Raw genomic sequence first — 16,319 nt, forward strand, 5'->3', positions numbered from 1 at the left:
CTTGGCAGTGAACCTTGAGCTTTATCATTTTGCAAGTATTAGCTATTTATGCTCTAGTAACATTACACTAAGTTTAAAAAATGGAATCAGGTAAAACTGGACCTTTAAAACTAATAACATATATGTGTTTGATGCCATGAATGTTTCATGAATCATTATGAGTTTTTGGTTTATGAAATAAGAGATTTGAGAAATGACGGTGCTGCGGGGTTTGAAATGTGACGTAGTCACGAGGTAGCATAGGCCTAATCCCCGGAGTCACGCGCTTGTTCGGTATTTAAGCTCCAGAATAAATTCCTCTCCAAACGAGAATGACAAGCATGAAACAAGCGAATTATACCAATTTCACATCGACTTAGAGTCTTGTTTGTGTTGTTTTTGTATTTTTAAATTATTTATACAAGTTTATGGCTGTATTCTGTTTTGCTAAAGTTTTAGTTTTTTGGTTGATTGTTGTGGGAAATCGGCCATAATTTTATATTATTTTTTAATTTTTCGATTTTTCTCCAATTTAAAGAAGATGTGGAGATTAAATGCCATGTTTGTGCTCGGTTGTTCGCTGGTGCTCGTGCGCGCTCAGTTCCCACGAGTGTGCGTAACTCCAGAAGGTCTCAGGAGCGCGCAATGCTGCCCGTCTCCATCAAGTTTGGCGAATGATCCGTGCGGCGCAAACTCCGGGCGCGGGCAGTGCGTGGACGTGAGCGCGGATGCGCGTGTACACGGGCCGCAGTACCCGTACGACGGACGCGATGACCGCGAGCGCTGGCCGCTGCGCTTTTTTACGCGCGCGTGTCAGTGTAACGGGAACTTCAGTGGGTTTGACTGCGGCCGCTGCAGACACGGACTCACCGGAGACGCGTGCGACAGACCCGTTCCCGTTGGTGAGAGAAACTTCTGACAGAGATTTAATATGATTTTAATAAATCTAAATATTTCTCCTGAATAATTAACTCTTGTATTTTATTATTTTGTTGTTGTTGTAATAATTGTGCCAAAAAGGATTCATAAAATGTATATTTCGGATAGGAACCATTTCTATATCCTTATTATAGACTACTAACCTTTTCCACTGAATCTTTTGTGCAATAAAAGTTCTTTGGTTGGCAGTTTCTTTATAAAACCATACAGACCAAGAAAGAACCTTTAATTCAATAATCTAATAGTTTTAAATGTTTTTGTGTTTGTCAGGCAAAAATGTGCATTATTGTCATGTAAATTGAATTCAGGTTAAGTTATTTATCAAAGTGACCTTTTATGACCAAAATGACTTCTTGCCCTAATTCTTACACTTTAAAACGAGTTGACTTTACTTTAAAAAATGAGCCTGTTGCATTAAAAGAATAAAAGATAAACATTTTCCATACTGTTATCCTCTGGTGCACATATGCAACAACATACGTCCAAACAACCATTACCAGACGATACAGAACAGTATGGACATTTTTACTTAACTTTTTAAAGCACAGTTTTATCATTTTATGCTGCATACAGACCATACGCAAAGCATCACATTCCTCGCTCTAGATTACTCGCGGGATTTAACTTTGTGTTATGCAAATATTTCGCTTTAGTTTAATATTTTCAACTTGATCGAAGACGTGTTTGAGGCGAATAGCGAAGGTTTTTTGAGAATCGCGCCACCTAATTCACATCATTTGCATTGCCCTGTGCGAGTACACGTCTATAAGTGTCCTTGCATTGACTATAATCTACTTTCACAAATTGTTAAATTCGCGTTTGGTGTGTACGCCCCATCAACATCAGCATAAATTAAAGTCATTATGAAGTTTTTTCAGATAATAAATGAATATAACCAATGTCTACTCGGTATTTGAATAATAATTCATGTTTTATTATTATTTCTCCGCAATTAGTCAGGAGGAATGTGATGCGGCTCAACGCAGAGGAGAAGCGTGCGTTTGTGAATGCACTCAACCAGGCCAAGCAAACTACCCATCCGGACATTGTGGTCGCGACCCGCCATTACACAGAGATTTTTGGACCTGACGGGAACACGGTTCAGTTTGAGAACATCAGTATTTATAACCTGTTTGTGTGGACTCATTATTATTCGGTGAGTAAGACGTTCCTCGGTGCCGGACAGGACAGCTTCGGTGGCGTGGACTTCAGTCACGAGGGACCCGGGTTCGTCACGTGGCACCGGTACCATTTACTGCAGCTGGAACGAGATATGCAGGTGCACAATCTATTATTATTATTAGTGCACTTTAATGTCAAATAAAGATGAAAATAATGGAAAATAACAATTCAGATTAAAATGGATTTCATTTGCTGATCATCCTATACTGGTTTTAGCTGGTGTAGCATGCTGGTTTCAATTAGACACTTTTAGCTGAAGGATGCCAGGTTAAGATGACCAGCTTAAACAAGCTACTTCCCTCTTAAGACTTTTCAAGCTGGTCATCTCTCTGATGATGCCAATACAGAAGTGAATGAAACTGCAATTCATCGACTGGCCACTAGAGGCTCCAAAATTGAGTCAATTCCCAATAGACCCCCATGTTAAAATGCCCATCTTTACAGGAGAAATAAATGTGTTTACAGCCTGATACAAAGTGTTTTTGGTCTGTATAGCTAATTTTTCCCTTTATGACAACTGTGAGGGGGGTGAATTTTTTCATTATATTAAAATTATATTAAGCCTTAAAGTTCTGCATAATTAAGGTCGTGGCCACATGAGTGACAGGTGGATTGCCACTGCTATCACTACTGTCGAGCTAGGTGGGCATGGTTTTAGCAATCAGTCACCTCAGCTTCACCCACTTCTCGCCTCTTGCTGATTTTCAGGCTTCGTCCGAAAACTAAAGGCAACTCATGAGGCAGCTCAGAGAAACACTTTTGGACACACTTCAAAAGCAGCGTGTTTGAAATATAAACAGAGAGCGCCTTTATGATAACTAATCACATATTTGAAAACTACAATACTAATTAAAAGATGTAAAAAGTATACATTTATTTATGCATAGAATTCATAGAATTTTGGGACAATATGATAAAGTTATCTCAGGAGACAGGAAGTAAACCTTACATTGGATTCGGACATGCCTTGATGCCTTCCTTCATTGAAATGCTGCCGCAGAAGGCAGAAATTGAGAGTTTTCGGATGCAGCCAAAGTGTCCAAAACCCTTTCAAATACAGTCTTGCTACACCAGCTAAACCCAGCAAATCAGCTTAGGCTGGTTCTAATTGTTTTTTAGTAGGGTTAGGCTTATTTACCATAGCAACAGGCTACAAAATGTTACGTTTCATGAGTAATTTAAAAATAATACTCAAATTTACTCCTGAGAATTTACATCCCTGTAGATATAGGACATTATTTTGATCACAGTCTGCTAACTGCTCGTATGTAGGCGTGAACTGTTTCATAAGTGGAGTAATGTAAAAAATGACACAATTTCCACACTTAAAATGCAGAACATGTTGTTAAGTAAAGAGCTCAGACAGTTCATCTTAGACAAAGACACCTCTGTCTAACTGTCTTCAAACACAAAGTTTTCTCTTACATCTTCTAATGTGGGCTGTTTCTTTCAACAGAGTTTCTCTGTATCATTTCAGTTTGCTGCATCAAAGTCATCTTTATTTTCTGTATGTTTCAGATGTTAGTATTGAGATGTGTTTGTGTGTCAGGATATGTTAGGAGATCCCAGCTTTGCTTTGCCCTACTGGAACTTTGCCATCGGAGGCAGTGAGTGTGATATCTGTACCGATGATCTGTTGGGAGCTCGCAGCACCTTTGACATGAACTCCATCAGCTCCAACTCCATCTTCTCACAGTGGAGAGTCATATGTGAGAATGTGGACGAGTATGACACGCTAGGAACCATCTGTAACAGTAAGACGTCATCTCGTTTTCTCTCCCTCGTCATTTAAAGTTTGAGAACTTGTGTTCAGTCTCTCTCTTTCTCTGTTTGAGGTACGGAGACCAGTCCCATCAGGAGAAATCCCGCCGGTAACACCGCTCGTCCGATGGTGCAGCGACTGCCGGATCCAGAGGACGTGAAGGCGTGTTTGGAGCTGAACACGTTTGACACCCCACCCTTCTACTCAACTTCATCTGACAGTTTCAGAAACACCATTGAAGGTGAAACACAAAAACACAAACAAAGGACAACTCCCAGGTCTGATTGAGTCTGAACATCGTGTTGTGTTTCAGGTTACAGCGCTCCTCAGGGGAATTATGATCCAGTGGTGCGTAGTCTGCATAACCTGGCCCACTTGTTTCTAAACGGGACGGGTGGACAGACCCACCTGTCACCCAATGACCCTATTTTCGTCCTGCTGCACACCTTCACTGATGCCATCTTTGACGAATGGCTGCGCAGACACGGTGCAGGTAAATCAGACTCAGTTTGTTATTAGAAACGTGACTTCATATTAATCTATGAGTTTGTCTCTGTGTTTAGATTTGTCCGTCTACCCGCTGGAAAACGCTCCCATCGGCCATAACAGAGAGTTTAACATGGTCGCCTTCTGGCCACCAGTAACCAATGCAGAGATGTTTGTCACAGCGCCTGATAATCTGGGTTACTCTTATGAGGCGGAGTGGCCAGGTGAGCATTTATTTTTATGCAAATATCAAACATGTTTGATGTGACTCTGTTTCCTTACAAGCAGGTGTAAGATTGGATTTGTTAATGGCACACATTACATGATAATCTGAGATAGGACTGTCAAAAGATTCATTGAAATAAAAGTTTGTTTTTGCATAATATACACTCTAAAAACAAACGGCGCTAAATAGCACTAAAAGTGGTTGTTATAATTATAGGGGAACCATTTTAAGTGCCATATAGCACCTGTGTAGAACCATATTATGCTATTTAGAACCATATCTGGTGCTATAGTGGTGCTATATCACCATCGTATGGTTCTTCATATGTGCTATATAGCAGAGTGTATGTTTTTGTGTAACTATTAGTATATATAAATAAACACATGTATGTATTTACAAACATTTTACAGAAACATTTACATGTGTGTGTGTGTGTGTGTATATATAAATATTTATTTATTTATTGATATGTTATATATATATTAAATGTATATATACATAAGTAAGATTTTTCTTAAATTTTTACATGTATGTGTGTATGTATATATACATAATAATTACACACAGTACACACAAATATATTATGCAAACACAAACTTTTATTTTGTAATTGATTAATCGCAATTAATCTTTTGACAGCCCTAATCTGAGATAAACACCAGAACTTATTGATGTCCTGGACCAATTGTCTCTCAGATTGTTTGGAGAGGAAAATCAGAATTAAAAATGTATTGTGAGCCTGGCTTTACCCATACAGCAAAAAAATATATTTTTAAAAAATATACAAAAAATGGCCAAATAAACATTTGCTGAAATATATTTTGAATATGTTAACAAAAATAAATTTTTCACCAATATATTTTTTGGCCATTTTTTGTATATTTTTTAAAGCATTAAAATATATATTTAGTCCTCCATATTTCAAACCAAGGAAATATATTCATGTCCCAATTGAAAGAAAAACTTTTTTGTTCATGTTACAAACTTGTAAACATCACAGGTTTAAAAAATAGTATTAACTTAAAAAATATACTTTATAAAATTAACTTAGCATATATTTCACCTTTTCCCCATCAGCTTTTTTAAGTTGCCTTAAGTTGCTAAATTTTTTCGAAAAGTTTCACAAAATGCCTTCCATTTTTCTTCTATAAATATATAAACATACAATATATTTAAAATGAAAGAACAGACACATTTTTATCCTACCTTGTTCTCTTTTTATCACCTTTGGTTTCTTTAAAAATACCAAATTTTAAGCAAAAAGATGAGATAATAAATTTTTTCTGAAGGAAATCAAATTCAGAGCGATGCTCAAAACATACAAAGAGTTTTTACTGTTTTTGGATCAGTGGATGCTTTAGTGTTTTATAAGTTGGGTATAGTGGATAATAGTGGAAATATGGATTGCTGTAAAAACTCGTCATTGGCAGGGAATCATTTTCTCTTAATTGACAAGATAACTTGTTAAAGGCAGGGAAGGTGTTAAAATATATTTTGGCTATATGTGTTGTATTTGCTTGCCCTTGAAATACATTTTGAATTATATATTGATATATAAAATTTGAAACAAAATATATTTTCAAATTCAAAAATAAATTTAATCAGGCTTTACATTCTACAAAATGTATTTAGCATATATTTAAAATATATTTTTGTCCAGAGAACTGTATTTTTTCTGCTAACAAAAAATAAAATCTTCACAGGGCGTGTATGACCTTCAAACATCAAACAAACCTTTAAAGTGTTAAATACGTTCAAGCAAAGTTTTGTTAAGCTATGTGTCAAAGTGTTAAGATGTCAGACTTTCTTCTGTAGTTTCTCATTGTTCTGTCGGTGATGCAAACAGATGAAAGTTTAAAGAAAGGTTTCTTTTTTCTTTGATTCCAGCTCGTCCTCTGACTTTCACTGAGATGATCACCATTGGCGTGGTCGCAGCTCTTATCGTTGTTGCGGTTATATTCGCAGCCACCACGTGTGCGGTCCGGTTACGCTCGTACAGGATGGAGGGCCGTCAGCCTTTACTGGGAGAACACTATCAGCGTTATGATGATAAAACACAGTCTGTAGTATAAACACATCACCTTAATGTTATTTCTCTCAGTGTCATATATGTCAAATGTATTTGAAGGGACAGGTCAGGTGAAATTCTTTATATACACTAATTAAATAAATGTGACATACTTATAATGGACACTTTTTACCTTTTATAGACTCTGAGGCAAACAATATCACAGCAGTAATAGAGAAAATCACACCTGTCTCTGAAACATGTGACCTTTCAACATGATTACATAATATGCAAGGTCACGCTGTCATGTCACAACTAGTGCAAGACGAGAAGTTGTGGTTTAAAAGTACTTTTTTGTTAAAATGATGATTGTTTCACTACCATCATCATTTTTTGAGTAAATTATCTGATTTTTTTTTATGAAAGTGACCTCATAGAAATCCTTTAAGACTTAAGACTTACAAAGACAGAAATAAAACCACTATTTAACTGTTTCAAATGTTGTGATTTGTTTTTTACTCTGACAGCTAGAGGGCAGCAAAATGCATTTTTACCAGATAAAAGATTACGCGAATTTGGTATAATCTATGAAATAAAGTGCTGAGAAATGAACAAAATGATGCTGGGACAATTTTTTAACAGATTTTCTGTTGTTTCTGACTACATTAAACAGGATTTCATTTTGTGTGTGTTTCAATGTCAGATCTTCTGTAAAACATAAACCACTAATATGTCTGTGTCTGGTTTTGCCGCCAGATGGCGCGCGTACATCACATTTCGTCACAGGTGAATATTTCTCATCATATTGAAGATTATTCTGTAAACTCATATAACTGCACAAAGGAGATTGAATTGAGTTATAAGCAGTTTTAACATCACCTCCATGTATTTGTCTCGTCGTATGTCGAATGAAGCGTCTTAAACTGAGAGAGCGTGTTGCGCATGCGCCATCTGAACTGATGACGCGTATGAGGGCGGGTGTCACCTGTGTGTGCGTGCGTGCGCGAGCGAGCGAGTCCGACACGCACTGCAGTAGAGATCGGCTGGAGAGATCCGTTGGTGATCAGCTCAGATCGGACTCGCTGCAAGAACAAACTACAGCTCAGTACGGGAAATATCCGCGCGCTTTCTTATAAATGTTGATTAGTTTTAATGCTCTGATCACCTGTGGCTCTGCGGTTAAGTTAATTAGTATTGACGATGGACGAGTTGCCGGACTTCAGAGATGTGGAGAATAAAGTGGGCCGTAAAGTTCCGGAGAGTCTGATTCGATCATTCACAACCGGACCCACTGAGATCAGATCTACAGAAACACGCGTGAACTCTCACGATCTACAAACTTTAAACAGCAAAATCATCTTCCTCAGACAGCAGATGGTGAGAGTTAAACTAACTTAGTAGTTACAGACATAAACCCTATTATTTACTATACTGAGAAGAATTCTGATTGTCTTTTTGATTACTGACAGATTAACATTTATATAATATTTTAGTTTAATTTGCATTAACACAGTTAACCAAGGTTTTACTGGTAAACTATACAAAACCAGACAAATCTATGGTTACTATAGTTACACACGGTTACTGTAGAAAATCAATGGTTTTGAAAGTGGTAATCAATACAACAAAAACCTGGTTAATTTTAAAAAGGGTTGTTTAACATAATTACCTGAAACTATGCTCTGTTATATACCCAGGTGTTGATAACTGGTTATTGAGTCTATGATGTGTTAATAGGTTAGTTGAGTGTAATATTGAGTGTGTGAGTTTGAGATGTATATAATGTATGTGTGCTGGCCACGTGTGGGTCAATCAGGTTTGCTAAGAGTCAGTATGGTGTTAATGGGTCAGTTGTGTATGATTAACAGCACTAACAGATGGTCAGAGTTGCACTAAAACTACACACACACACACACACACACACACACACACACACACACACACACATACAGAGAGAGATAGACATGCTGGCAGGTAGACACACACACACACACACACACACATGCAGACAGACATCCAGACAGATACACACAAGTGTTAAACACACGTGAGCAACAAACCATAAGACTTCACCGTGAGTTTAATATAATAAAACAAATAGCAATGTTACAATTGTCTAGTTAATCCAAAAATAAATCTGTTATGTATTCACCCTTTGTCTGTATGTAGGGTTGTTGCAAAGGGGCAGAAAGTTATCCGGGAAATTTTTGAAATATTCCTATTTGAAACTTTATGGGGATTTATTGCGAAATGTGAGGTTATTTTTATAAACTATTATCATATACAAACATAAACATTTTATTTGGTCATAAGCAGACACGCATTCAAGGTAAATACAAATTTTGAAGAATCCTGATACTTGCACTCATAAAGCCTGGATTTATTTGATCTAAAATCCTTCAGAAATCAATTTTTTTATTAAATAAATGCAGTCTTGATGAGCATAAGAGACTTTATTACCAAAAACATTAAAAAATAGTATGTTATCTGTATGATAACAGAAAACTGCCTAGTGGAAAGTAGAAGAAAGAGCGTCACAGCTTGAACTAGATACATGATAGCTAACTTCATAAATGTTAAATGAAATAGTGCTAGCTTACATTTAGATTTTTGATTTACTGACTTCAAGAGATGACCCGTGTATGTTAGGGAAGAATGGCCCTCACTGGCCCTTCAGTAAGCAGTGTGCTCATTTAAATATAAAGTATTTATAATTATATGTAAATATTTATTAAATATATCCTTGCATTTGTGTGTTTTTTATATACATAATTATTATACACACTACACACACATATATGATGTAAACAAAAATTTTTATTCTGCAAACGAGTAGTCATGATTAATCATTTTGCAGCCCTAATTCTCGTCTTAAAAATTCCCAAAGTTTTGCAACCCTATCTGTATGTTACACAAAAGATAGTTTAATGAAGTTCTGGTTAGGTGGATTCAGGACAAAATGACTCACTTTAAAAAGTGTTGAAATGCCTTTTGGTGACAAAACAAAGCCAATATTTGAGCTATTTTACATTAACACCTTTTAATCTAATTTGTTTTAAATATCCCACTTTAAACCTCAACGTGTCACAGTCAAATCTACAGCGTGTGATGTGATACGTTTTTGTAACTTATTGATTACTGGAAAGGTGGAGATTTATTGTTGCACAAACATTTTATCACAGAAATATTTTTAACGATATTCTGGTTGCAGACGGTCAGGTCGTTTGAAATAAAGATGCCAATTAACTATTTTTTACAATTACTACTTTTAAAAAATGCGGGCCAAGAAGTGGGTCGGGTACTATATGTATGTATGTATGTATGTATGTATGTATGTATGTATGTATGACCCGCGCATCACTGCTGTGTATATTAGCATTAGCAGCATTGCTATGCTAAGCTTGCAAGCTTCACTAGAGAGGGTTTTTGCTTTCAGTATTCTAACCGTATTTGCATTTTCAGACCCTATAGGCCAATTCACACTAGACCAACAAAAACCAACTCCAACAGACCCCAACATTCTAAAGGCTCATTTACTTTGATCCAACAACTGCCAACAGGGGTTTCACACTGACCCAACAGACTGTTAGATCAATGTGAATTGGCCTCATCAGATTCACTGCGAATGGCAATGCTTTATTCTGCACATATGCGCATGACCTTGCTTACTCGATCAGCGTCAAGTTTAACAATTTAATTATTATCGACAATTATATTACTGCTCTGTCGAATGCTTGAATCTGATTGGCTGATGGACGTTCTGAGGTGCAATTATTTTCTAGGAAACACACGGCGAACGGACTAACAAAAACAACATGACAGACAGTAACAGGCAGTAACAGAGCTGTTTAGAGATGCACAGAGGTAGCCTCATTCACACAACCAGCTGCTGGATGAGATGCGGAAGAAATATTCCTACTCACAATAGCAATTTAAGTAGAAAAACTGGACGAATCCCTTTAAATATATCATATGATCAATGTCTTGAGGTGTGTAACCGTAGTATAAGCAGAATAATTGACTCCAGGCCGGAAAAAAAAATGCACACCCGAGGCGTAACGGCCACTCTGCTTCATGTCGTGGCACATCACCACCTTGGGTGTGCATTATTTTTCTAATAATTCAACGCCCGTCGTCAATTATTCCTTAAATAAACAAGTATCGATAAATTGTTAACACCTAATTTACGTGGTTTTGTGAAGTAAAATGACTTGACTCAAAACTTTCTCATCCCCACTGTTGTGAGCCTGAACAATTTTCCTTGATTTTAATACTTGCCTCTCTGTCCCAGTTAATATTTACAAGTAAAAGGTGGAATATGTCAGACTTGTCTTGAACAAAGTGTGCATGTCCATCACACCTACTGCTGAATATCTCCATCCACACATTCAGAGAGAGAGAAAGAGAGCATCAGTCTTTCATGTACCAGCATGTACCAACATTAACATGTTTAAAACTGTTGGGATTTCATGTCTCTTGTATTGTGTTGTAGGAGAAAAAGGAAAATCAGGAAAACCACTATGAACCCAAACTAATTAATGACTGATTGATGATGTTCAAGTCAAATTGCATTAAAGGGACGGGCGTTGTTTCTCTGGTCATGATGAAGGGCTGGAGGATGATTTCCAGGTCAACACACACACACACACACACATTCACAAGGCTATAAACACACAAACACATTATATTGTGTGCAAAGGTTATAAACAGTTCAGGATTTAAGTCATCTGTGTTACTCGGGCTCAATTGCTAGAGAACAACACTGGCAACGCTACGATCTCTACGATGTTGTTTTTCAGTGAACACACGTACTGATAAAGTGTTATAGTTTGAATGGACTACTGGGGAAAAAACACTACAACAGGATAAGTTGGTTTTAGCTGGTCTCCCTGCTTGGTATTAGCTGGTTTTGCTGGTGTAGCAAGCTGGTCTAGCTGTGTATTGGTCACTTTTCAAGCTGGTCTAGCTGGACTTCAGTGGTCAGACTAGAAGGACCAGCTTAAACCAGCTTAGCAGCTCGTGCTGGTCTTGGCTGGATTTTTCAGTAGGGTTGAAAGTCACTTTAGATGAAAATGTCTGCCAATAAAATCAAACTATTAATTTAGGTCAGGGGTTAACATGAATTTAATGACAGAAGTTTGGTCAAACCATGGAGAAGATAGATGGTTTCTCATCTCATTTAGTACCAGTCGCAACACATCGCTGTTGTATTTTGCATGCATGCGCTCATGTTTAATGCAAATTACATGCAAGTTATTTGTAGGCGGTGCTGAACAAAGCTAGCTTCAGACTCTCCGTTTATAAGGTTTCTTTGTGTTTATTGTGTGTAGCCTGCCCTGTCTTTATTATTTTAATAGCTTTGAGTATTTAAAGGTCATATTTGAAGATCTTTCACAAAGAGCTGAGATTAACTCTTAAATTCATTTTAGGGGTGCACTGATGCAAAATGTTGGTGCCGATATCAATATTCAATTATTTAGAATGACTACTGATAGTTTTGCTTTAGTAGTAGGCTACTACTCATCTCGCCTACTGCTTTTTGCCTACTATATAGTATGGAAGTAGGCGGTTATGGACGATTTTTGTCTTGAACTTTCTGAACCAATGAGATAAGGGTTTGAAAGTTTACGCCGTTGACGGGCAATATAATGTGTTTGTGCATTTATTGCCCTGTGAATGTGTGTGTTGACCTGGAAATGATCCTTCAGTCCTTCATCATGACCAGAGAAACTATGTCTGTCTCTTTAAATGTGCAGTCAGGCCTACAGAACAAAGCCTACTATTGGTCTATGACCCATGACATCAGAATGATCTCTTTTCTATAAGAAAACATTTATTTTTTACACTTTTATTAGTTATTGAAATGATCAGGATTCGGTACAAAATAAGTTTCAATCATTAGCGTTTGACTTAACATTTCAATCGGAGTTATAGTAATGCATTAGTAAACTTATCTTAAATACATGAAATGTAAAGCGTGTAGTAAAAGTTCTTCAATGAATTTTTCTCTACATCATCTGGCCTATTATATTACACGTCTCATTTATCATGTTTAAAGTTGTATAAACACAGAATATTCCCTTTTAAAGACTCTTTAAAACTCTTTATTAACTTGAGTTTTTTTCCTAATACAGGCTCACCTCCGCGCTGTAGACGTTAAACTGATGCAGCAGCTGCTGTCAATCAACGAGGGCATCGAGTCCATCCGCTGGGTAATGGAGGAGAGAGGGGGCGTGGCCAGCCGGGAGGGCAGCTTGACTGGCAGTTTGACGGGCAGTTTGTACAGCCTATCGGACAGCCAGGACGCCTCCCATCACGGGAGCTGCAGCGATGAATTGGATGGTATTTCAGTGGGCAGTTACCTGGATGCGCTCGGTGAAGAGGATCCTGATCTTTCATCGTCCTCCAACCTTTTTGACAGCTTCAATGGGAAACCCGCTATCGAAGAGGAGATGTTCAAGAAATCGACCGTCCGTCCTCGTGTAGAGACCGATGAGTACTACTGTTTCGGATAACGCTAGCCTGTGTTTGGATGATGGTTTAGCTTATGACGTAGCTCAAAGAACTGGGAAACTTTGGTCATCGAGTAACTCACGACTGAGGTTTGGATAATAAAAGATACACGTAGACTGAAATGACATTCGATTGGCAGACCGAGCTTGCAGGAGTTTTCTGTGTGCTCAATGTAGCATCAAATATTTCTTGTCAACACTATTTGTCTTAGTTTGTTTTAGAAACAAACATCTTTCAGGTGACCTCTAAGTTAAGAGTTTAGTTGATATTAGTTGATAGTTGATGATCATAAAACTTACAGACAGTGATTCGTGGTGGTCTCCGTTTTGCTTCTGTGTTAATCCAGATTCAATATGGTTTCAGTTTGACTATGATTCTGTGTATATATATGAACATTTTCTTCCTGACAAGACTAGCCTATGCTGGTTTTAGCTGGTCAGTATGGAAGACCAGCTGACCCACCAGCTAAAACCAGCTTAGAAGCTTGAGGCTTGGCCAGCATAGCAAAGCTGGTTTTAGCTGGTGTTGTTAGTAAGGTGATGTGCATATATGGACAGAATCAATCAAACTGAAACCATATTGACCAGGTGGACTAGATAGAAAAGTGGTCAAACCCATCTAAAACCTGCCTGCTATACCAGCCTAACCAGTTAAAAGCAGCCAATCAGCTTACCGTATTTTCCGCACTATAAGGCGCACTTAAAAGCCTTTAATTTTCTCAAAAAATGACAGTGCGCCTTATAACCCAGAGCGCCTTATATATGGATCAAGACAAACTCCGGGTAAATGTCAAAATGTTCCGGCCGGATCGCGCGAGCACGCTTCCGCGGCCAGAGCATCAGACTGTTTCATTTACAACGTGTTTACTGAATTAGGGAAAAGTTCCCTTCCACGTTTGGGGTGAGCAAGGCTGGGAGATATTGTTAATATTCACATCAACGTTTGAACAACGTCACCATGGTGAACTGAGTTTTCAGAAGGCTTAATAAAGTTTGACTTTATCTGACGTTCCCTTTAGCACAGCTGCATCTAGTGGATGCATAATGCAAACCCAGTCAAACGTTTGACTGCAGTATCTTCTATTCTATGCGCCTTATAACCCGGTGCGCCCTATATATAAAAAAATTCTAAAATAGGCCATTCATTGAAGGTGCGCCTTATAATCCGGTGCGCCTTATAGTGCGGAAAATACGGTAGATTGGTTTTAGTTAGTTTTTTCAGTAGGTATGTTTGAAGATAACGTGTTAACTGGTTTGCTGTGGTTTACCTGTTCAAGCTTTACAGCTCATATATTTGACATTCTTTAAGTCTTAGGGGCGCTTCACATTTCACGTCTTTTGTGCGTGCAAATACATTATTTTGAATGTAGACGCTAGAGGTGGACGATATGATCAAAATCTTAAATCACGATAGAATTCCTTTTATATCATGATAACGTTTTGTATCATGGTAGAGTTTTCTTTTATGTTATTAAAGTCTTATTAAAGGCAGAAACGTGATTTAGTCAAGAGAGTTTTTCTCTTAACGCTGTTTGATTAACACGAGTGACAGACAGAACTCTTCCCCTTTAAGACCAAAGTCCGGATCTAATATACTGTTACACGTGCGTTTTCTCTTTCAGTTGTTTACTTTCTCTTAAGACCTAAATGGTCGTGTTTATGAGGATACTTGCAAAGATGGGAATTTTGACGCATGTGTGTATTTAAGGCCAATAAAGCGGCAAAATTGCTCACGAGCCCAATGAGCAGCGGATGTGTAGCTTGTGCGCTCCTCTTACACAGAAACAGAGCGCACATTTAGCACTGTTGTTTGTGTTTCAATGTCTTAAAATCATTTGATTTAAAACTGCGCTGCTTAAATATGTGTACAAACGTTTAGTTTTCGTGACCATGTGCACAGCAACATGATGTGGGTGCGTAACCTCGATAAAGTCGATAGTTCAAAATCTCTACCGGTTGACATTTTTTACTGGTTTATCATACCGGTTTATCGCCCACCCCTAGTAGATGCGCTCTTTTTTTTCAGGCGCAGCAGCACCGCAGCCTGAAGAAAATACTTCAACTTTTCTGAATAGTGGCGTGGTCGCGTTTCCGTGTGTTTTTAGGCGTGAAATGTGAAGTGCTAATCATGTCTAAAGTTAACGTCATAGATTAATTTCTCGTTTACTTTGATGTGAGTCTGTACTGCACTGTCTATGAACCTCAATAGGATTTCTGTTTGATTATGTTTTTGTGTTTTTTTTTGTGTTAAAGTGCAATTTTTATTCCTGCCAAAGTCTCAGGAGACTGAACTGAAATCTTATTGGCACATGATTCAGGATTTGATTCTTTACGGTAATAATGAGATTCAAGGGAATTTTTTTGTTACTTAAATATTTGATGTTTTTCACTGTTCCTCTAGTAACATCAAATATATTTCCACAACAGCAGTTTGTTTGTTTTTTGCTATTATTAATTTATGTTGTTTTTTTTATTTTGTGACTGTAGCTGTGCTAGTATTGTTTTGTTTTTTTATTTATTTAATTTCATCTTAATAGATGAATTCTGTGACGTTCTTTGCATGTTTTTTTAAATATGTCAAAATCTTTTTAACTTTCACATTGACAAAATAAACAAACTAAACAGAATCTTCAAGTCCACTGAATGTGAAAATCCTTTATGCAAAGTTGCAGTCAGAGCCAATCAGAAGACAGCTGATGTTTGTGAGGAATTTTAAACCAATGAGATTTGGCTGTGGGCGGGGCTACTCATATAACATCAGTGCAGACAGACTGAGAGCTTGAACTGCATCAGTTTATGTTGTTTTAACTTTGTGAAAAACTCAAATGTTATATGAAGCTTACAGAGATCTGAACACAGCTTTATTCATCGATATCAGTGTGTTTGGTGATTAGTGCTCATGTTGTTATTTTATGTTAACGTTCCTCACATTGATTTGAAGTATTATGGTCTGTATGGTTTAATGCTGTGTTTGTGGTGTCAGACTGAGGAATGTTGATTCTCTGTATTTTTACATTCACCGACCTCCGTTTCCGCCCGTGATGTCTGCACAGACACAGAAGATCATTGATTCTGTGGACAAAGAGATGATTTGAACATCTCTCCCTCGCTAACACATCCACACAACATCCTCCATTCATACTGTATGTGCTTACACATGCTAACAGAGATAAAGACTTCATAGTCTTCTTACTAGAGACGTAAATGAAGAATCTCTCTCCTCCT

At 37.6% G+C, this 16,319-nt stretch overlaps 2 protein-coding genes across 2 annotated transcripts; both read left to right on the forward strand.

Annotated features, from left to right (window-relative positions):
* The first annotated feature begins 251 nt into the window (after positions 1 to 251).
* On the forward strand, positions 252 to 7,449 carry tyrp1a (tyrosinase-related protein 1a). Its single transcript, XM_055217929.2, has 7 exons — positions 252 to 881; positions 1,875 to 2,197; positions 3,650 to 3,854; positions 3,936 to 4,103; positions 4,176 to 4,355; positions 4,426 to 4,572; positions 6,462 to 7,449. The coding sequence occupies exons 1-7, from the start codon at positions 521 to 523 to the stop codon at positions 6,644 to 6,646; spliced, it is 1,569 nt and encodes a 522-aa protein (XP_055073904.2). The 5' UTR covers positions 252 to 520; the 3' UTR covers positions 6,647 to 7,449.
* A 159-nt stretch (positions 7,450 to 7,608) lies between these two features.
* On the forward strand, positions 7,609 to 15,721 carry LOC129453654 (leucine rich adaptor protein 1-like). The gene is made up of 2 exons (XM_055218013.2): positions 7,609 to 7,959; positions 12,717 to 15,721. The coding sequence occupies exons 1-2, from the start codon at positions 7,783 to 7,785 to the stop codon at positions 13,095 to 13,097; spliced, it is 558 nt and encodes a 185-aa protein (XP_055073988.1). The 5' UTR covers positions 7,609 to 7,782; the 3' UTR covers positions 13,098 to 15,721.
* The last annotated feature ends 598 nt before the right edge of the window (positions 15,722 to 16,319 follow it).

This window comes from Misgurnus anguillicaudatus, chromosome 21 (genome assembly GCF_027580225.2).
Source record: "Misgurnus anguillicaudatus chromosome 21, ASM2758022v2, whole genome shotgun sequence".
NCBI lineage: Eukaryota > Metazoa > Chordata > Actinopteri > Cypriniformes > Cobitidae > Misgurnus > Misgurnus anguillicaudatus.

Bases quoted from the DNA above. Each gene is read 5' to 3' on its own strand.
- tyrp1a (XM_055217929.2), top strand. From the start codon at position 521: ATGTGGAGATTAAATGCCATGTTTGTGCTCGGTTGTTCGCTGGTGCTC. The intron at 882-1,874 runs GTGAGAGAAACT...CTCCGCAATTAG, and splicing joins CGACAGACCCGTTCCCGTTG to TCAGGAGGAATGTGATGCGG. The intron at 4,573-6,461 runs GTGAGCATTTAT...CTTTGATTCCAG, and splicing joins TTATGAGGCGGAGTGGCCAG to CTCGTCCTCTGACTTTCACT.
- LOC129453654 (XM_055218013.2), top strand. From the start codon at position 7,783: ATGGACGAGTTGCCGGACTTCAGAGATGTGGAGAATAAAGTGGGCCGT. The intron at 7,960-12,716 runs GTGAGAGTTAAA...TTCCTAATACAG, and splicing joins TCTTCCTCAGACAGCAGATG to GCTCACCTCCGCGCTGTAGA.